The sequence below is a fragment of the Pantherophis guttatus genome, chromosome 2 (genome assembly GCF_059756535.1).
Source record: "Pantherophis guttatus breed Tessera chromosome 2, ASM5975653v1, whole genome shotgun sequence".
Classification (NCBI taxonomy): Eukaryota; Metazoa; Chordata; class Lepidosauria; order Squamata; family Colubridae; genus Pantherophis; species Pantherophis guttatus.
This window is the reverse complement of record NC_142064.1, coordinates 265772370-265795303: the sequence shown is the minus strand read 5'-3', so window position 1 is coordinate 265795303 and position 22934 is coordinate 265772370. Positions and strand designations below refer to the sequence as shown.

The following is a 22934-nucleotide window of genomic DNA, read 5'->3' as shown; positions in this document are numbered from 1 at the left end:
GCTCTTTATAGAGTCTCCACGCCTGTTTTATATTGTGATGAAAAGTGGTTGCAGTAATCCAAGTGTGATCTTAATCAAAGCATTATAAATTGGTACTAATACTTCATGTGATCTCGATTCTATCCCTCTGTTTAGGCAGCCAGAGTTTCTCAGGCTTCTTGAGTTGTTTTCCCATTGATTGATTGATTCGATCCATATGCCGCCTTCTCTGGAGATTGGGGCGGCTTACAATGCGTTAAGCAAGAGCGGTAAACAGACTAAAGCACTATTAAGTAACACCAGCTGCCTGCAATTACTGCAAGTTCAAATCTCACCAGGCTCAAGGTTGACTCAGCCTTCCATCCTTTTGAGGTAGGTAAAATGAGGACCCGGATTGTGGGGGCAATAAGCTGTATAAAAAAGAACACCGCTCGGGGGGGGGGGGTTGAAAGGCCTACTAAGCAGGTATATACAAAAGTGTGAAGGCTCTTGCTTAACGCATTGTAAGCCGCCCTGAGTCTCCAGATAAGGGAGGCATATAAATCGAACCAATAAATAAATAAATAAATAAATAAATAAATAAATAAATAAATAATAAATAAATAATCTATCCTCAGTACATCCAGATATATTTGAGGATAATACTTTGCAGTGCCAAGAATCTGTGATTGACCCAAGTCAACAACATAATTTCATGGTTGAATAGATATCTTGGTACTCTTCCATGTGTCAAATGAATCATAGTTAATGTAAGAGATTATTCTAGCATTGTGGAATGTTTGCTTTTTTGTTGTAATGTATACTTTTTTTCACATCTTCTGCAACCATTTTATACACAATTAAAGTTACACTTTTCTTTAAAACTTACAGACAAAGAGGATGGCAATAAGAGCATTCTGGACAACTGAGAATAACAAGCAACGTTGAAAAGGAAATAAAATTGAGCCAGAAATCAAAATATATTCCATTTCTTTCAGAAAACAACTCAATTCTCCTTCTCCAGCAGCTAATAGACAAAAGAGAGAAAATTAATATGAGATTTTGAGCTGGAAAAAGTAGAGGATACGAAACTCTTGGATACATTGCATGAAAAATCAAGGAAGATTATTTTTCACTCAGAAAAAGATGGAAATATCTGGAAGTTAGGTGAAAGGAAAAAGTCTTATTGGGCAGGGCACATAGGACAGACAATGATACAGGCCTTGCTCTGGGAAGAAGCAAACAGCTTTAATCAAAGCACCATTAAACAATAGATCACACATATTTTTGACCTCAAGAATATCAGTTGTGGAAAAGCTCCATAGATCTACCTATTGTAGAAAAAGCGCAGATTGCAAATCATAGCTGATTTAACAAGAAGATCCCAACTGCAGAAAAGCCATACAAATTATCTGAATACGCCAAAAAGTTTGGTCAGAACAGCTTCCTTGTGGTTCGTGGAACGACTCACACAGAAGAGAAGCCATATGAGTGCTCCCGATGTGAATACTTTAGTGAACATGGCAACATGGTGATACATCACAGGACACCCATCACGTAAGAGTGTCCAAATTGTGTGAAAGTATCATTGGAAATTACCACCTCATGAGACAACAAAGGACTCACACAGGAGAGAAACCCTTTCAATGTCCTGATTGTGGGAAAAGTTTCAGAAACAATTCAAGCCTGGTGACACACCAGTCGACTCACACAGGAGAGAAACCATTTGAATGTCCAGATTGTGGGAAAAGGTTCAGTCAGAATTCCAGCCTGGTGATACACCAGAGGACTCACACAGGAGAGAAACCATTTGAATGTCCTGATTGTGGGAAAAGTTTCAGTCACAATTCCAGCCTGGTGACACACCAGAGGACTCACACAGGGGAGAAACCATTTGAATGTCCTGATTGTGGGAAAAGTTTCAGTCACAATTCCAACCTGGTGACACACCAGAGGACTCACACAGGAGAGAAACCATTTGAATGTCCTGATTGTGGTAAAAGTTTCAGTCAGAATTCCAATCTGGTGGCACACCAGAAGACTCACACAGGAGAGAAACCATGTGAATGTCCTGATTGTGGGAAAAGTTTCCTTTGGAATTCTGAGCTGGTGAGACACCAGAGGACTCACACAGGAGAGAAACCATTTGAATGTCCTGATTGTGGGAAAAGTTTCAGTCGCAATTCCAGCCTGGTGACACACCAGAGGACTCACACAGGAGAGAAACCATTTGAATGTCCTGATTGTGGGAAAAGTTTCAGTCACAATTCCAGCCTGGTGACACACCAGAGGACTCACACAGGGGAGAAACCATTTGAATGTCCTGATTGTGGGAAAAGTTTCAGTAACAATTCCCACCTTGTTAGGCACCAGAGGAATCACACAGGAGAGAAACCATTTGAATGTCCAGATTGTGGGAAAACTTTCAGTCACATTTCCAGCCTGGTGATACACCAGAGGACTCACACAGGAGAGTCCTGTGTCAAAATGTCAAAACAATTTGAATGTCCTGATTGTGAGAAAAGTTTCCTTTGGAATTCTGAGCTGGTGAAACACCAGAGGATTCACACAGGAGAGAAACCATACGAGTGCCCAGACTGTGGGAAAGATTTCAGTAGTAAGACTAGCCTTTTGAATCATGTGCTTATACACACGGGAGAAACCATTTAAGTGCCCCAAGAGTGGAGGGTGCTTCAGGAAACATTCCACCCGTATTGCACACAAGAAAATGCGCATGGATTTGCCAAAGTGATGAGTGATGACCTAAAGCAGTGGTTCCCAAAGTGCGCGGTACCAAAGTGGGGGGCGGTGGGATGACTTAGGGGGGCAATAAGAGCAAGGGGGATGGCAGGGGGGCGCTAGAGGCAAAAGCGGGTGGCAGGAGGGCACTAAGTGGCAAGGAGGGTGGCCCCCACCCTTTGGCCTGTGCCTCGCAACAGTTACCTCCTTGCAAGCAAAAAGCAAGAAAAAACAGCTCCTTTCAGCTTCAGCATAGGCTAATTAGCACAAGTTGATTAGATTGGCCTCCGGACTCTCCCAGCTGTTTTGCACAGGGCTCTGCTGCTTGCTGCAAAGTCTTGGAGCAGATTTTTTTCCCCTTGTGCTAATCAAGCTATGCTGAAAGTGAAACTGAAAGTAAAGCAGGCTTTGCTGTTTGCTGCAAGGAAAAATGAGGCAGAGGAAGAGGGAAATTTCTTTTTCTTCCTTTTCCTCACTAAAAAAGGTAGGTGCAAAAAATGGGAAATTTAGGGCAAAAGAGGAGAGTTCAAGATTTTAAAACGCAAAAGAAAAAAGAGAAAGAAAAAGGCAAAAATAAAAATGGGAAGGGAGAAAAAGAAATAGAAAGATGTTATACATATTTAGAATTGAAATATGAACAGTAGTAAGAAATAAATGGGAAATCATGATTGTAAAAATGAAATGAATAATTGGAATATTTGTCTTTGTATTTTTGATATCTAGACAATGATAAGTTTTTATTTTTTTATTTTTTTTTAGAAATATGAATAAGTATAAACTGTAACAATTGAAATACCTTTAATGGTATATTGTGGTGAAAGTAAAAAGGATTAAGTTGTAGCTTGGATAACATTGTTCTATTTTTCATTTAACAGCATTTTCACATATAATTTCTACAACTAGCATCCTTCTCTTTATTAACAAATTAATGTTTTCACTGACTCTTAACCATTTTCTCTTAGTCTATTCACAGTTGTCTTTCTTTTTTTTTTGCAAGCTAACCAATTCTCTGCTTCTTTATTTCCCTTAAATGCCTCCCTTACTTTTTGAAACATCTCCCTTAGCGTCTCATATTCATCCTCCCAATTCTCCATATTTCCAATGTTAAAAGGCTAGGATTTTTAAGCTTATTTTTTTCATTTACATATGGGGGGGATGCTTTTCAAGGAGCCACAAGGGGGGCTGAGAGTAGAGTCATTCTGACAGTGTGTTTTGGAATAAAGCATATACCTGGAAAAAGTACTTGCAAAACTTGGACAGAAGGAAAAGAAAGGCAGGACTGGACTCATTATCAGTAGCTAGTAGTTCATTGTTATCAGTGACGTCCACTGATTCTAAACTCATTTTAAGACTGGGATTGATGACTATTGAAATATTTATTCATTTATTATTTATTTTTGCAATTTATATGCCGCCATTCTCCCGAAGGACTCAAGGCGGCTTACAACAACAATCAATAATACAAATCACAAAATAACAAAATAAGTTAAAAACCCCTTAAAAACCATATTTAAAATTATTACAGTTTGTGCAACCCCTAGCAGATCAAGTTATTTGACGGAAGAGCCACGTCTTCAGTTTGTGGCGAAAGGAGAGGAGGTCCGGGGCTATCCTGAGCTCGGTGGGCAAATCATTCCAGAGGGTCGGCACTCCGACAGAGAAAGCTCTCCCCCTGGGGGCCTCCAGTCGACACTGTTTGGCCAACGGCACCCTGAGGAGGCCTTCTCTGTGGGAGCGCACGGAACGGTGGGACGAAGGCAGAAGATGGTCCTGCAAGTACCCCGGGCCTAAGCCATGTAGGGCTTTATAGGTAAGCACCAGCACCTTGAAACGGACCCGGAGAGCAACCGGCAGCCAATGCAGCTCGCGCAGGAGAGGTGTTGCATGGGAGTAACGAGGAACTCCGGTAACTACCCGCGCAGCCACATTCTGGACTAGCTGGAGCCTCCGGATGCATCCCAAGGGCAGCCCCATGTAGAGGGTGTTGCAGTAATCCAACCGAGAAGCAACAAGTGTGTGGGTGACCGTGGCGAGGGCATCTCGGTCTAGGAAAGGGTGCAACTGGTGCACCAGATGTACTTGTGCGAAGGCTCCCCTGGTTACGGCCATCAGATGGTCATCCAGGGACAGCAGAGAATCCAGGAGGATGCCCAGATTGCGAACCCTAGCGGAGGGGGTAAGAGTCTCCCCTCCTATCGCTAAAGATGGTACCTCTAGATCCAGAGATGCGGGCATCCACAGCCACTCAGTCTTGGATGGGTTGAGTCTGAGTCTGTTCCTACCCATCCAAGCCCGCATTGCCTCCAGGCAATGGGACATCACGGAAAGGGCATCCCTAGGGTGATCCGGGGTGGAGATATAAAGCTGGGTATCATCCACATATTGGTGATACCTCACCCCAAAACCATGAATGATCTCACCCAGTGGCTTCATATAGATATTAAAGAGCAGGGGGGAGAGAACCGATCCCTGAGGCACCCCACAAGTGAGGGGCCTCTGGGAGGATCTCTGACCCCCCCGCTGATACAAACTGCAAGCAGCCCAAGAGATAGGAGGGGAACCACTGCAGAACAGTCCCTCCAATAATAATAATAATAATAATAATAATAATAATAATAATAATAATAATAATTTTATTTCTATCCCCAACCTCCCGAGTCGCTGCAGTAGGATACCATGGTCGATGGTATCGAAAGCCACTGAGACATCAAGAAGGACCAGGATGGAGGAACAACCCCCATCACGGGCCCGCCAGAGATCATTCACTAGGGTGACCAATGCCGTTTCCGTGCTGTGACCGCGCCTGAAACCAGATTGGTAAGGATCCAGGTAGTCAGTTTCCTCCAGAATTGAGGGAATTGCTGTGCCACCACGGACTCGACAACCTTCACTAAAAAGCGGAGGTTGGAGACTGGACAGTAGTTATTAAAGGAGTCAGGGTCCAGGTTAGGCTTCTTGAGGAGAGGGCGAACCACTCCCTCTTTGAGTGCAGCAGGGAAGACCCCCTCCCTCAGCGAAGCGTTGACAACAGCCTGGATCCAGTCTCCGGTCACCTCCCTGCCGAAACAAGCTAGGAGGGACACGGGTCCAATAAACACGTGGAGGTCCCCAGCTGACCCATAATCCTGTCCACTTCATCCAACGAAACAGGCTCAAACTCAACCCAGATGTCCCCGCCAAGACAAGCCCCAGTTTCCTCAATGGATTCTGCCCAGTCAGAGTCCAGCCCGGTCCGGATCTGAGCGATTTTATCTTGCAGAAACTGCAAAATCCTCAGCTCAGCCCTGCAAGGGGTCCTCCCTCGCTCCAAGATTAAGGAGGGAGCAGGTCACCCTAACTCAGATGTCTCCCCAACTGAAGGCAGGTTGAAGTCTCCGACAACCAAAAGGTTGGGGAGTTCAACCGCCAACTCGGCCAAGATATCTAGTAGTGCAGGCAGGGCTGAGGCTACGCAGCTGGGTGATAGGTACGTAACCAGCAAACCCGACTGAACAGGATCCCACTTCAAAAGGAGCGATTCACACCCGCCAATCTGAGGGAGAGTGACCTCCCTAGGTCTAAAACCTTCCCTAATAACGACTGCCACTCCCCCACCCCTCCCCTGGAGTCACAGTTGATGTAATACCTGGAAGCCTGGGGGACACAAATCAGAGAGAGGGATGCCTCCCTCCATCCCTAACCAGGTCTCGGTGATACAAGCTAAGTCCGCTTCCTCCTCGTCAATAAGATCTCGGACGAGGAGGGCCTTATTCACCACGGACCTGGCATTCAGGTATACCAGCCGGAGTCCAGGGGTCCACACTCCGTCACCGCCAGGGGGGCAGGATGGGCCAAGGGAACAGGAGAGCCTCACCGCTCGAACACAGCGGCGGGGCTCTCCAAACCCCCTCCTCTTACCAGCCCTGCCCTTCCCCACCATCACTGGGATTGAAAAACCCTCTCTCCACCGAACTTCTTCGTTCCCCCCCCTTCCCCCCTCTCCCCCACAACCGTCCGACGGGCCAGGTTGCTGAGCCACAGGAGCCGCCCCCGGCTCATCTCTCACCACCCTCCTCCCGGGTCCCCTTAAAATTTGATTAAAAACCCTAATTAAAAAACCCCTCAGACCACGCTTTGAGGCATGCCACCACTCGGGGTTCCAAAACCCGTCCTTGAGGTAGGCCTTCGGTAAAACAGAAGGCCACGTCCACGAGAGGGGGGCATCTTGCAGAGCAAGGAGGTCTGCTGAAGTGTAGGCCAGAATTAAAACATGAGGTAGATGAAAGACGACATTAAGCACCCTAGATGGTAGAAAACAGGAGGGAGGGGCACATACAATACAGACTGGAGATGGAACCAGAACCGGGCAAGTCCATTGCCCTCTCACAACGATGGGAGAGTCAAAGAGAAAGCTGGAACGAATGTATCCGCAGGAATCAGCCGCAACCACCCTCTCACGATGGCTAGACGGGAAAAGACCGCCAGCGGAGCCATGGATCAGTTCCTGCAGTAGTGAGGCAGCAGTAATCTTCCAGGACTCTCAGCCTACCAGTCTAAAGTCCGACATCTCTCCAGAAACATCGAGTCTGATGGAGCCATAACAGGAGGATGTGATAAGACAAGATCGTAATTAGGAAAAGTCAGGATCAAATGGCAAAATAATAAGGAGGAAGATGTCAAAAAACCCAAAAACAACTGTAGACGACTAAGATGGATTGAATGGGTTAGAGTAAAATAGAGTCAGGCAACAGTCGGGAGTAAAGCCCTCACAAATGAGGGGGGGAAGGGGGGGAGAAAGGCCCCAGGGAAGAGAGCAAGATGGAAAATTCCTCCTTCCCCTCCGGCCAATTCCACCCCCCAGGTCTTCTCCAAAATTCACTCACCTCTCAATCAAGCCCGATCTCATAGGCCAAATTTTGCCTTGATCTTCCAAGGTCTCTCCCCATTGAGGGGGCTGTAAAAACCCAGCAGTTGATCAGCTGGGCAACAGTCCCGTTGCCTTCTGTTTTAGCCGGTCGCCATTGACGTGGCCTCAAAGGAGTTTAACGACGTCAAAAACGCGCTCAGCTGATCCCCCAGAGGGCCTTACAGCGCCCCAATGGTCCCGGATCGCTGACTGCAACAACAGCGGCATCTAAACAGCGTTGATCGTATCAAGCCCTCCATGGCCAATATTCAATATTGGTCTCAGAAATCTTTGATTTGAATTATCAAATCTCTGATTTGAACTATCAAATCGTTGATTTGAACTTTGATTTGAACTATGCCAAGAAAAATCGTAAAATGGGGCAAAACTCACTTAACCATAATAATTTCTAGATATTTTAAGTGTAGAGAATTCAAGTGTTGAGAATGACCCATTATTTCATCTCTTTTTCCGCACTATTTTTATTTATTTTATTTTTATTTTAAATTTGATTTATATGCCGCCCTTGTCCGGAGACTCAGGGTGGCTTACAATGCGTTAAGCAATAGCCTTCATACTTTTGTATATTTATACAAAATCAGCTTATTGCCCCCACAAACTGGGTCCTCATTTAACCTACCTTAGAAAGGATGGAAGGCTGAGTCAACCTTGAGCCTGGTAAAATTCGAACCTGCAGTAATTGCAAGCAGCTGTGTTAATAACAGGGTGCATTAAACCACTGTACTACCAAGGCTCCTTGGTACCACTATTAGGTACCACTATTTGATTTCTTTTCCTTTTATTCAAATAACAACAGAAAACCCAATACAGTTCAGTATGAATTGGCTTTCCAGTCCTTCCTTGATGCACTTTTTCACATTGGTTATCTAGTTTAAATGCCAAAGGAAAATCAATGATATATTTTTCAGACCTTTGGAGGATCACACTGTCAATTGTTCACACTGCTCAAGCAAAACTAACGGGTGTGAATTAAGTTTTAGCTAAAAAATGGAGCTTTAATTCCAGAAGTCCATTCTTTAAACTTGGACATTCTTTAAACTTGGACTTCTGGAATTAAAAGGCTCTGAATTAAATGGTACTCCAAACAAAAGATGGAGAAGAGTATCTTGCTTTTAGACATGATAATAGCTGTCTAGAAAGGTGAGTTATGAGCTATTTTTACATCATCAGAAATTTAATTTATTCCCTGTTAAAAATGCAAAGACAAGGAGTACAAGGAGCAAATAAAAGACCTTCATGTTGGGGTTGGTTCTGGACCAAATGTTACTTGTGGGACAGAAACCAGCTCTCAGCCCTCCTTGTGACTTCTTGAAAAGAATCCCCCCCACACACGCTCCACCGCCTGAGGAGGCAAGGGAGGGCTGCAGGTTGATCCCAAGGGGGTCTGGGAATGGGTGTGAATTCATCCCACAGCCCTCTCCATCCCCTCCTCTTTGAAATTGCTTTCTCCCACTCGCTGGTGGTCAGCAAATTCAAAAGGAACCCCCTGCCCCCCTGCCAACACGAACTGCGACCGGTCTGAGAGAAAGGAGGAGAACCACCGTAACACGGTGCCCCCCATCCCCAACTCTTCCAACCGGTGCAGCATGATACCATGGTCGATGGTATCAAAAGCTGCTGAGAGGTCTAACAGGGCCAGAACAGAGGAACAACCCCTGTCCCGAGCCCTCCAGAGATCATCTACCAATGTGACCAATGCCGTTTCCGTGCTGTGCCCAGGCCTGAAACCCGACTGGAACGGATCTAGATAAGACGTTTCTTCCAGGTACTGTGGAAACTGTCATGCAACCACACTCTTGACAACCTTCGCCACAAAGCGAAGGTTGGAGACAGGACAATAGTTGGCTAATACTGCCGGGTCCAGGGAAGGCTTCTTGAGGAGAGGCCTCACCACTGCCTCTTTCAAGGCTGTGGGGAAGTAACCCTCACTCAACGAAGCGTTAATAATTCCCTGGAGCCAGCCTCGTGTAACCTCCTGGGAAGCCAGTACTAACCAGGAGGGACACGGATCCAGTAAACATGTGGCCGCACTAAGTCTCCCCAGAATCCTGTCTGCGTCATCAGGGGTCACAGAGTCAAACTCTTCCCAGATAACGTTCTCAAGACTATTCCTCACCACCCTGCCCGAATCTACCCAGTCAGAGTCCAAATCCCCCGGATCTGAGCGATTTTGTCTTACAGATATTGTCCGAAATCCTCGGCCCTGCCTTCCAGGGGTCCTCCTGCGCTCCCGGGTGGAGCAGGGAGCGGGTCACCGTGAACAGGGTGGCCAGACGATTCTCTGATGACGCAATAAGACCAGAAAAGTAATTAAACTTTGCCGCTTTTATCGCCACTAAGTAGGTCTTAATATGCGACCTTACCAGTGTTCGGTCAGATTCAGCGAGACTGCCCCTCCAACCGCTCTCTAGGCGTCTTTTCCAGCGTTTCATCTCCCTCAGCTCCTCGGTAAACCAAGGAGCCACGAGGGATTGACACCAGGTCAGAGGCCGCAAAGGCACGACTCGATCCAAAGCCCCACCAGCCGCCCGATCCCAGGCAGCCACCAGGTCCTCGGCCGAGTCGTGTGCCAGATCTTCAGGAAATGGCCCAAGCTCCATCTGGAACCTATCAGGATCCATCAGGCGCCTGGGGCGGACTCACCTAATTGGCTCCACCTCCCTGTGGCGGGGTGTAGCGGTTCGAAGGTCCAGACGAAGGAGTGAGTGATCTGACCATGACAAGGGTTTCATGTCTATATCCCCTATAATAAGACCACTCAACCACTGGCCAGAGACAAAAATCAAGTCCAGAGTGTGTCCCCCCTGTGAGTGGGGCCATGAACTAACTGGGTCAGGTCCATGGCTGTCATGGAAGCCATGAACTCCCGAGCCATCTCCGACGTTTCACCAATGGACGGCAAGTTGAAATCACCCATGACCATGAGCCTGGGTGTATCAACTGCCACCGTGGCTATCACGTCGAGTAGCTCGGGCAGGGCCGTTGCCACGCAGCAGGGAGCCAGGTACGTAAGCAGCAAGCCCATCTGAAACCCATGACCCCATCTCACAAAGAGGGACTCACATCCGGCAATCTGTGACATAGTGGTCTCCCTCGGACCAAGCCCTTCTTTAATAATAACCGCCACCCCCCTCCCCTCCCCTGGGCCCTCAGCTGATGGAATGCTCTGAAGCCTGGTGGGCACATCTCAACCAGAGAGACCCCTCCCTCCGGGCCCAACCAGGTCTCGGTAATACCCACCAGGTCCGCTCCCCCCTCTTGAATAAGATCGTAAATGAGGGGGGCCTTATTTACCATGGACCTGGCGTTGCACAGCATCAGCCGGAGGCCCAGGTCCTGAGTAACTGTGCCACCTAGTATCCAAGAGGAGCCTTGGGGACCGGGGCACGCAATTGCTCTCAAGTAGTGAGTGCGCACCCCTGACACATGATATGGTCCCCTGCTCCCACCATATCTGCCCCTCCCATCCACCGTGCTGATTTTAATCCCTCATTAAAATAGCCCGCCTTCCCCTCCCCAATCCCTCGTCCTGCACCCTCCAAACTGTTACCCCATGCCGGGCTCAGCCCCGACCTTGGTGGATTACCCCCCCCATCCCCCTTGGTCGCCCTCCCAGTTCCCCTTAAAAAATTATTAAAAGCCCTAATTAAAAAACCCCTCAATCCCCGCTTTAAAACATGCCACCTCTCGGGGCTCCAAAGCCCGTCCTTAAGGTAGGCCTTCGATAGTGGAAGGCCATCGCCGCGAGAGGGGGGCATGTGGAGAGGAGCCTTGGTAGTACAGTGGTTTAATGCACCCTGTAATTAACACAGCTGCCTGCAATTTCTGCAGGTTCGAATCTTACCAGGCTCAAGGTTGACTCAGCCTTCCATCCTTTCTAAGGTAGGTTAAATGAGGACCCAGTTTGTGGGGGCAATAAGCTGACTTTGTATAAATATACAAAAGTATGAAGGCTATTGCTTAACGCATTGTAAGTCGCCCTGAGTCTCCGGAGAAGGGCGGCATATAAATCAAATAAAAATAAAAATAAAATAAAAATCTCGCAGCGCGAGCAGATCCGCCGAGGTGTAAGCCATATAAGTATGACGAGGTAAGGGAGAGTAACTCTGTGTGTCAGCGATGGTCCTAGAGGTGCGAGATAGCAATACGGTTGGATCTGGACAAAACTGGAGCCTCTCACTCTCTCACAGTGATGGGGCGTCCAGGTCAGATAGCTGCAGTGCAAGCAAATGGCCACAGCCGTTCTCTCACAGCGGCTGGATGACATAAGGCCAGCAGAGTTCAACTCTTTTCCTGCAGATGGAGCAGCAGCCATTGTCCAGGACTCTCAGTTTCTCCTTCCAAACCTGCAATCTCCCTTCCCCCGAGCCAAGGCCAGAAGGCAGTACTCGGGAGGCAGGGCTGAAATAAACAGCAGCAATGAGGAGATCGGAGATCAAACGACATTAAGTTCAAAGAGGGTGGTAGTAAAGTCCCAGAGTCAGAGGTGATGGAAAAAATGACCCGACCACAAACAGAGAGTCTGGGCAATAACAGGGGAAGGCCGTTTCACTCGGGGGGGGGGGAGTGAATCCAAGGGGGAGACCAGCTGGCTATTCATCAATCCCCCTCTATCACCTCACCTCCTTTAGCTTTTCCATTGTTCAAGCATGATTTACATCCAAAGTTCTTTGCCACTGAATCATAAAATGCTGTACATAGTCATCCTCCATGTTCCACTACAGTTTATAAACCTTAAAAATAGCACTCCCTTGGAGTATCTTGACTTGATGGGGCTGCCAGGTCCTAAAATCTTGGGAGCCACAGAAAATCAGTTTTAAACTTTTGGGATGTAGAGAGGCCTTGATCTCTATCGAGAGTCACCCCCAAAGATAGCAAATTCTGTCCAAAAAAAAAAGATTCTGTCAATGATTATTTCTGCTTCAACCACAACAATACCTGAGCAAATAAGAGATACAAACTCAAGGTAAACCGCTCCAAACTCAATTGCAGAAAATACGACTTCAGCAACAGAGTGGTCAATGCCTGGAGTGCACTAGCAGACTCTCTGGTTTCTTCCCCAAACCACAAAATTTTAACCTTAAATTGCCTGTTGACGTCACCCCATTCCTAAGAGGTCTGTAAGGCATAAGTGCACCATCGTTCCTGTCCTCATGTCCCTTTTTACTCTTATTCTTTTCATGTATTCCAAATATGTTTATGCTTTTATATGTTTTCTTATATATGCTTGACAAATAAAATAAATAAAAAAATAAAATGTCATGAACTTTCAGGGCTCAGCACGTAGCTAATCTTCGTAAGCTTAGTGGTATCACATTTCACTCTTTCGTTTGGGTCAGTTGCCAGAAGTCAAAAATGACGGTAGCATTTAATCAGTGAAAACCTCTTGCAACCGCCTTAGATAAGAGAGGGGACAAGCGCGTTTTTCTGCCTGTCTGGAGATGGCGCTCAAACAGGCAACACCGGTGGCTAGAAAGCGGACGATACAGCAGGCGGCGCCTGTGGTTGTGTTTAAGGAGTTAAAATCATCAAGTACTGCATTGCTAGAAAGGCTGGGAGGAGACGAGACGCGTAGAGGAACTTCCTCTTCCGGATGGCTGATGGGAGGAAGTTGGTGTGCAGAGCGGCTTTTGTGCTGTTTCCATGGCGGAAGCAGCAGCTGGCAGGTGAGTGGAGGGCAGCAGGTGGGAGGAGAGTCCGGGAGCAACTTGGGCTGGAAGCGGAGAAGCAACTGGGCTGAAGCCTCTCAGCTGCGGCTGCTGCAGGTTCCTTCCCTCCCCAAATGGAAGCCCACTGGTGCTGCAGGCTGGGAAACTGGGGGCTGCAATTTCTGCTGGTGGGAAGCTTGAAAAAGCCTCCTTCCAATGCAGGTTGAGCCTTTGGGGCTGGTTTCCCTCCAGAGGGAGCTCCGTCACTGGAGGTTTGGAAGAGAGCTGGAAGAAACCTTGGAGGTCTTAATGACGTCTCAGACAAATGGCTGTCCCGTCGGTTTAAAAGCCACCAGCAATGGAGCCCCCACAACCTCTGGAGGGAAGCCATTCCCGAAGAATCAACCTTCACTCAAAAGAGACTTTTTCAGTCTTCCAGGCAGCAGAAAATTGCAGCCATTCCCTTCCACTGGCTAATTGTTCTCACTGATGGGATTTTTCCTTAATTCCAGGTTTTTTCCTCTCCTTGATTAGTTTCCATGCATTGCTTCTTGTCTTGTCCTTCTGGTGCTTTGGAAAAGAAGTTGACCCTCCAAGTATTGGAACACTGCTATCATGTCACCCCTAGTCCTTCCTTTCACTAGACGATTCATTCCCAATTACTGCAACCCACTAATTATCCCTTCTGCTCTTCTCTGCGCTCTTTATAGAGTCTGGACGCCTTTTTTATATTGTGGTGATGAAAACTGGTTGCAGTAATCCAAGCGTGATCTTAATTTAAAGCATTATCAATTGGTACTAATACTTCATGTGATCTTGATTCTATCTCTCTGTTTAGGCAGCCAGAGTTTCTCAGGCTTCTTGAGTTGTTTTCCCATTGAATGATTGATTGGTTCGATTAATATGCCGCCCTTCCCCGGAGACTCAGGGCGGCTTACAATGCGTTAAGCAATAGCCTTCATGCTTTTGTATATACCTGCTTAGTAGGACTTTCGGGCCCCCCTAAGCGGTGTTCTTTTTTATACAAAGTTAGCTTATTGCCCCCACAATCCAGGTCCTCATTTTATCTACCTTGAAAGGATGGAAGGCTGAGTCAACCATGAGCCTGGTGAGATTTGAATTTGCAGTAATTGCAGGCAGCTGGTGCTAGTTAATAGCACTTTAAAATGAGGACCCGGATTGTGGGGGCAATAAACTGACTTTGTATAAAAAAGAACACCGTTTGGGGGGGGGGCGAAAGCCCTACTAAGCAGGTATATACAAAAGTGTGAAGGCTATTGCTTAACGCATTGTAAGGCACCCTGAGTCTCCGGAGAAGGGCAGCATATTAATCGAACCAATCAATCAATCAATCAATTAATCAATAATCTATCCTCAGTACATCCAGATATATTTGAGGATAACCCTTTGCAGTGCCAAGAATTTATGATTGACCCAAGTCAACAACATAATTTCATGATTGAATAGATATCTTGGTACTCTTCCATGTGTCAAATGAATCATAATTAATGTAAGAGATTATTCTAGCATTGTGGCATGTTTGCTTTTTCGTTGTTATGTATACTTTTTTCACATCTTCTGCAACCATTTTATACACAATTAAACTTTATAACTTTTCTTTGAAACTTATAGACAAAGAGGATGGCAATAAGAGCACTCTGGACAACTGAGAATAATAAGCATTGTTGAAAAGGAAATAAAATTGAGCCAGAAATCAAAATATATTCCAGTTCCTTCAGAAAACCACAGAATTCTCCTTCTCCAGCAGCTAATAGACAAAAGAGAGAAAATTAACATGAGATTTTGAGCTGGAAAAAGTAGAGGATACGAAACTCAAGGATACATTGCATGAAAGATCAAGGAAGATTATTTTTCATTCAGAAAAAGATGGAAATATCTGGAAGTTAGTGGGAAGGAAAAGGTCTTATTGAGCAGGGCACATAGGACAGACAATGATACAGGCCTTGCTCTGGGAAGAAGCAAATGGCTTTAATCAAAACACCATTAAACAATAGATCACACATATTTTTGACCTCAAGAATATCAGTTGTGGAAAAGCTCCATAGATCTGCCTATTGTAGAAAAAGCACAAATTACAAATCATAGCTGATTAAACAAGGAGATCCCAACTGTAGAAAAGCCATACAAATTATCTGAATACGCCAAAAAGTTTGGTCAGAACAGCTTCCTTGTGGTTCATGGAATGACCCACACAGGAGAGAAGCCATAAGAGTGCTCCAAATGTGAACACTTCAGTGAGCATGGCAACATGGTGATACATCACAGGACACGCATCACATAAGAGTGTCCAAATTGTGTGAAAATTTCATTGGAAATTACCACCTCATGAGACAACAAAGGACTCACACAGGAGAGAAACCCTTTCAATGTCCTGATTGTGGGAAAAGGTTCAGTAACAATTCCAATCTGTTGGCACACGAGAGGACTCACACAGGAGAGAAACCATTTGAATGTCCTGATTGTGGGAAAAGTTTCAGAAACAATTCCAGCCTGGTGATACACCAAAGGACTCACACAGGAGAGAAACCGTTTGAATGTCCTGATTGTGGGAAAAGTTTCAGTCAGAATTCCCACCTGGTGACACACCAGAGGACTCATACAGGAGAGAAACCATTTGAATGTCCTGATTGTGGGAACAGTTTCAGTCGCAATTCCAGCCTGGTGACACACCAGAGGACTCACACAGGAGAGAAATCATTTGAATGTCCTGATTGTGGGAAAACTTTCAGTCAGAATTACAGCCTGGTGATACACCAGAGGAGTCACACAGGAGAGAAACCATTTGAATGTCCTGATTGTGGGAAAAGTTTCAGTCACAATTCCAGCCTTGTGACACACCAGAGGACTCACACAGGAGAGAAACCATTTGAATGTCCTGATTGTGGGAAAAGGTTCATTCAGAATTCCCACCTGGTGAGGCACCAGAGGACTCACACAGGACAGAAACCATTTGAATGTCCAGATTGTGGGGAAAGGTTCAGTAAGAATTCCCACCTGGTGAAACACCAGAGGACTCACACAGGAGAGAAACCATTTGAATGTCCTGATTGTGGGAAAAGTTTCAGTTGCAATTCCCACCTGGTGACACACCAGAGGACTCACACAGGAGAGAAATCATTTGAATGTCCTGATTGTGGGAAAAGTTTCAGTTGCAATTCCCACCTGGTGACACACCAGAGGACTCACACAGGAGAGAAATCGTTTGAATGTCCTGATTGTGGGAAAAGTTTCAGTCAGAATTCCCACCTGCTGACACACCAGAGGACTCACACAGGAGAGAAACCATTTGAATGTCCTGATTGTGGGAAAAGTTTCAGTCACAATTCCAGCCTGGTGACACACCAGAGGACTCACACAGGAGAGAAACCATTTGAATGTCCAGATTGTGGGAAAAGGTTCAGTAAGAATTCCCACCTGGTGACACACCAGAGGACTCACATAGGAGAGAAACCATTTGATTGTCCTGATTGTGGGAAAAGTTTCAGTCACAATTCCAGCCTGGTGACACACCAGAGGACTCACACAGGAGAGAAACCATTTGAATGTCCTGATTGTGGGAAAAGTTTCAGTTGCAATTCCAGCCTGGTGACACACGAGAGGACTCACACAGGAGAGAAACCATTTGAATGTCCTGATTGTGGGAAAAGTTTCAGTCGCAGTTCCAGCCTGGTGACACACCAGAGGACTCACACAGGAGAGAAACCATTTGAATGTCCTGATTGTGGGAAAAGTTTCAGTCACAATTCCCATCTGGTGACACACCAGAGGACTCACACAGGGGAGAAACCATTTGAATGTCCTGATTGTGGGAAAAGTTTCAGTCACAATTCCAGCCTGGTGACACACCAGAGGACTCACACAGGAGAGAAACCATTTGAATGTCCAGATTGTGGGAAAAGGTTCAGTAATAATTCCCACCTGGTGAGACACCAGAGGACTCACACAGGAGAGAAACCATATGAGTGCCCAGACTGTGGGAAAGATTTCTGTACTAAGACTAGCCTTTTGAATCATGTGCTTATACACACGGGAGAAACCATTTAAGTGCCGCAAGAGTGGACGGTGCTTCAGGAAACATTCCACCCTTATTGCACACAAGAAAATGCAGATGGATTTTCCAAAGTGATGAGTGATGACCTAAAGCAGTGGTTCCCAAAGTGGGCGGTACCAAAGTGGGGGGCAGTAGGATGATTTAGGGGGGCAATAAGAGGAAGGGGGATGGCAGGGGGGCGCTAGAGGCAAAAGCGGGTGGCAGGAGGGCACTAAGTGGCAAGGAGGGTGGCCCCCACCCTTTGGCCTGTGCCTCGCAACAGTTACCTCCTTGCAAGCAAAAAGCAAGAAAAAACAGCTTTCAGCTTCAGCATAGGCTAATTAGCACAAGTTGATTAGATTGGCCGACTCTCCCAGCTGTTTTGTACAGGGCTCTGCTGCTTGCTGCAAAGTCTTGGAGCTGATTTTTTCCCCCTTGTGCTAATCAAGCTATGCTGAAAATGAAACTGAAAGTAAAGCAGGCTTTGCTGTTTGCTGCAAGGAAAAATGAGGCAGAGGAAGAGGGAGATTTCTTTTTCTTCCTTTTCCTCACTAAACAAGGTAGGTGCAAAAAATGGGAAATTTTGGGCAAAAGGGGAGAGTTCAAGATTTTAAAACGCAAAACAAAAAAGAGAAAGAAAAAGGCAAAAATAAAAATGGGAAGGGAGAAAAAGAATGAAAGAGAAAGATGTTATACATATTTAGAATTGAAATATGAATAGTAGTAAGAAATAAATGGGAAATCATTGTAAAAATGAAATGAGTAATAATTGGAATATTTTATTTGTATTTTTGAAATCTAGACAATGATAAGTTTTTCTTTTTTTCTTTTTTTTAGAAATATGAATAAGTATAAACTAACAATTGAAATACCTTTAATGATATATGTTGGTGAAAGTAAAAAGGATTAAGTTGTAGCTTGGATATCATTGTTCTATTTTTCATTTAACAGCATTTTCACATATAATTTTAGCTAAAAAATTGAGCTTTAAGTCCAGAAGTCTATTTTTTAAACTTGGACTTCTGGAATTCAAAGGCTCTGAATTAAATGGTACTCCAGACAAAAGATGGAGAAGAGTATCTTGCTTTTAGATATGATAATAGCTGTCTAGAAAGGTGAGTTATGAGGTATTTTTTCATCATCAGAAATTTAATTTATTACCTGTTAAAAATGCAAAGACAAGGAGTACAAGGAGCAAATAAAAGACCTTCATGTTGGGGTTGGTTCTGGACCAAATCTTACTTGTGGGACAGAAACCAGCTCTCAGCCCTCCTTGTGACTTCTTGAAAAGAATCCCCCCACACACACGCTCCACCGCCTGAGGAGGCAGGGGAGGGCTGCAGGTTGATCCCAAGGCGGTCTGGGAATGGTTATGAATTCATCCCACAGCCCTCTCCATCCCCTCCTCTGTGAAATTGCTTTCTCCCACTCGCTGGTGGTCAGCAAATTCAAAAGGAACCCCCAGCTGAGAATCACTGCTCTAGATTGGTTGATTCAGGGGATTTCTCTAGCATTAACTAATAGTGTTAGCTATCTTTGTTACAGGGATAAATTTATATTGGAGCAGCCTGCAGACCTCCCAAAGTCTCTGCTCACCCTGTTTTTGCAAAAAATGGGCCAGTTTTTCACAAAAACGGGACATGTGGGGCAAGGCTTCAGGAGGCCAAAAATGGCTGCATTCCGTGTATTTTACTGTTACTGTCTTCCTTAGTGGGTCATGCAAACCGCTATTCCGAACAATGCTATTTATAGGGGGTGGGGGTGGGGGCAGTGGTGGGTTGCCCCGGTTCTATAGAACCGGTAGTAAAGCTGGCAGGAGGTCCCGCCCACCTTCCCCGACATAACCAAAACGCTTTTGTGCATGTGCAGAAGAGTGCGTGCATGCGTGAGCGAAGTGAGCGCACCCGGCCCCACTGCAAACCGGTAGTAAAGGTAAGTAGAATCCACCCCTGGGTGGGGGGCACTGAGGATGAGTTTGTAGTACCAAGGGGGCGGTGGACTGAAAAAGTTTGGGAACCTCTGACCTAAAGTGATGAGTGTAAAGGCTTGAATTTTAAGTCCAGCTGAGAAATTGACTCTTCAATTTGACCAGAAAGAATTTGCTTGATTGTTTTTGTCATCAAGTATGTCATAGTATTAGATGGGAAGGAGGAAAGAAAAAATTGGAACATGTTAGTTTGATAATGGCTGTCTGGCTGACCATCAGCAGCAGAAGTTGCTGGGTATTTATTTCTGCAGAAATTGTGCAATTCTGCAAAAATCATTTTAGGAGTGTTCTCTGCATTTTTATCATAATCAATGATAGAAATGCCACATGCAGAGTACCAGCCTTTTTCTCCCTGGATATCCTCGAGATTTTCCACCCCAGAATTTCTCAGGCAGCATCTCTTCGGGATAAGAGAGCTCAGGCTGTAGTTAAGAGATTGTGGGTCCTCATGGAAGGAGAAAACAAGAGGAAAGAGAAATAGTTTATCTTTTCCTAACAATTCATTGCACCAAGCATGTCTGCTCAGGTGGTGAATGAGGCACGCAAGTGGAAGAAACCAGATGACTAGCAAATGTATTGGGGGAGTTTGGGGCAGTGACAAAAGCAGTGTAAAATTTCAGACGCAAAGGCTACTCTGCCTTGCATGTGACCTTCATGGAGAAGAGCTGTAGGAATATTGAGTTGAGGAAAGGGATTGTGTTTTTGACTACAGGATCTCCAGGTTCATTCGCAACTCCTGTTGTGATCTCCTTCGCTTGGAGGTTCCTCCTTTGTTAGTCTTTGATGGCTGGGAGGTGTGAGCAGAACCAAGGGATTGATACTTTGGTGGTTCCCCCCCTTGGTAGGGAAATGTGAGGAAATAAATTGTACAGTAGATGTTTCATTTCTAAAACAGCATTGCATAAGACTCATGAATAGATTTTGAGGGGGGAAAAGGAAAGTGTCAGCAGTTCTGTAAACATTGGGACAATGTAATGCAAAGCTCTCTTCCCCAACACATGGAAGATCTTTCCTGTTCTTTCACTTCTCTCCCAGGACTCCTTAATTTGTTTAAAAAATTCCTTCAATTAAAGAGGAACATTATTTGTAGCAGTGAATGTGGTATTTTAGCTATGCAGATGGATTATCCTGATTTTGCTGGGATTGGAAGACACCAAAGAATTCCAAGATCATTCATTTCACCAACAAGATTCAAAAAGACAGGTTACAATGTTTTTAGTAGGTCACATTGCATCTGATCCCTTTGAAGGATACTCGGTGACCAGGAGCAGATCAGGACTGGCATGTGGAGAAACCAAGATGTAACTCAATGGTCGGTCTGGATAGTCCCTGGGGACTTTCCATGACTGAGAATAGGATACGATAGGATAGGATTGAATGGAAATGAATTCTTTATTGGCCAAGTGTGATTGGACACAAGGAATTTGTCTTTGGTGCATATGCTCTCACTGTACATAAAAAGACAAGTTTATAAACCTTAAAAATAGCACTCCCTTGGAGTATCTTGACTTGATGGGGCTGGCAGGTCCTAAAATCTTGGGAGCCACAGAAAATCAGTTTTAAACTTTTGGGATGTAGAGAGGCCTTGATCTCTATCGAGAGTCACCCCCAAAGATAGCAAATTCTGCCAAAAAAAGAAAAAAAATTCTGTCAATGATTACTTCAGCTTCAACCACAACAATACCTGAGGAAATAAGAGATACAAACTCAAAGTAAACTGCTCCAAACTCAATTGCAGAAAATAAAACTTCAGCAACAGAGTGGTCAGTGGCTGGAATGCACTACCTGACTCTCTGGTTTCTTCCCCAAACCCCCAAAACTTTAACCTTAGACTGTCTACTGTTGACCTCACCCCATTCCTAAGAGGTCTGTAAGGCCTAAGCGCACCATCTTCCCTGTCCTCATGTTCCTTTTTACTCTTATTCTTTTCATGTATTCCAATTACTTTTATGCTTTTATATGTTTTCTTATATATGCTTTACAAATAAAATAAAATAAAATAAATAAAAAAATAAAATGTCATGAACTTTCAGGGCTCAGCACGTAGCTAATCTTCGTAAGCTTAGAGGTATCACATTTCACTCTTTTGTTTGGGTCAGTTGCCAGAAGTCAAAAATGACGGTAGCATTTAATCAGTGAAAACCTCTTGCAACCGCCTTAGATAAGAGAGGGGACAAGCGTGTTTTTCTGCCTGTCGGGAGATGGCGCTCAAACAGGCAACACCGGTGGCTAGAAAGCGGAGGGTACAGTAGGCGGCGCCTGTGGTTGTGTTTAAGGAGTTAAAATCATCAAGTACTGCATTGCTAGAAAGGCTGGGAGGAGAGGAGACGCGCAGAGGAACTTCCTCTTCCGGATGGCTGATGGGAGGAAGTTGGTGTGCAGAGCGGCTTTTGTGCTGTTTCCATGGCGGAAGCAGCAGCTGGCAGGTGAGTGGAGGGCAGCAGGTGGGAGGAGAGTCCGGGAGCAACTTGGGCTGGAAGCGGAGAAGCAACTGGGCTGAAGCCTCTCAGCTGCGGCTGCTGCAGGTTCCTCCCCTCCCCAAATGGAAGCCCACTGGTGCTGCAGGCTGGGAAACTGGGGGCTGCAATTTCTGCTGGTGGGAAGCTTGAAAAAGCCTCCTTCCAATGCAGGTTGAGCCTTTGGGGCTGGTTTCCCTCCAGAGGGAGCTCCGTCACTGGAGGTTTGGAAGAGAGCTGGAAGAAACCTTGGAGGTCTTAATGACGTCTCAGACAAATGGCTGTCCCGTCGGTTTAAAAGCCACCAGCAATGGAGCCCCCACAACCTCTGGAGGGAAGCCATTCCCGAAGAATCAACCTTCACTCAAAAGGGACTTTTTCAGTCTTCCAGGCAGCAGAAAATTGCAGCCATTCCCTTCCACTGGCTAATTGTTCTCACTGATGGGATTTTTCCTTAATTCCAGGTTTTTTCCTCTCCTTGATTAGTTTCCATGCATTGCTTCTTGTCTTGTCCTTCTGGTGCTTTGGAAAAGAAGTTGACCCTCCAAGTATTGGAACACTGCTATCATGTCACCCCTAGTCCTTCCTTTCACTAGGCGATTCATTCCCAATTACTGCAACCCACTAATTATCCCTTCTGCTCTTCTCTGCGCTCTTTATAGAGTCTGGACGCCTGTTTTATATTGTGGTGATGAAAACTGGTTGCAGTAATCCAAGTGTGATCTTAATCAAAGCCAGGATGGATAAAAATCAATGATTTTTTTTAAAAAATAAAAAAAAATCGATTTTTTTAATTTAAATCGGATTTTTTTGATTTAAATCAGATTTTTTTGATTTTTATTGAATTTATTTTAATAAACTTTTGGGGTAAAAATCTATCGTAAGATAGTTTTCTATTTAACATACGTAAATAATTTAGTTTATTCAGCATGAAATGGAGCTTAGTTATGTAGCACAAGGCTGTATATTCTGCAACACTGGGACTATCGGTGAGTCAATAGCAGGTGAAAGCAGTAGCAGAGGTGACAGTTGCTCTTTAAAAATTATGATTTAAATCGAGTTGATTTAAATCAAGTCTTTACTAGTGATTTAAATCATGATTTAAATCGATTCAATTTAAATCAAATCCACCCTGATCAAAGCATTATAAATTGGTACTAAAACTTCATGTGATCTCGATTCTATCCCT

General features: G+C 45.2%; 1 protein-coding gene across 4 annotated transcripts in view; it reads left to right on the top strand.

Annotated features, from left to right (window-relative positions):
- Window positions 1–22934, top strand: part of LOC132710062 (uncharacterized) — a 36704-nt gene that overhangs the window by 8298 nt on the left and 5472 nt on the right. The window contains exons 3-5 of one of the 4 annotated variants that reach the window (XM_087884323.1): window positions 4223–4507; window positions 5356–5514; window positions 14884–18218. In XM_087884323.1, coding sequence (XP_087740449.1) covers window positions 15598–17316 — 1719 coding nt within the window. In that variant the 5' untranslated portion in view covers window positions 4223–4507; window positions 5356–5514; window positions 14884–15597 and the 3' untranslated portion in view covers window positions 17317–18218. Of the gene's footprint in view, window positions 1–4222; window positions 5515–7109; window positions 8135–13185; window positions 13270–14883; window positions 18219–22934 lie in introns of those variants that run through there. The other 3 variants (XR_015731753.1, XM_087884324.1, XM_087884325.1) reach the window with 3 other exon arrangements.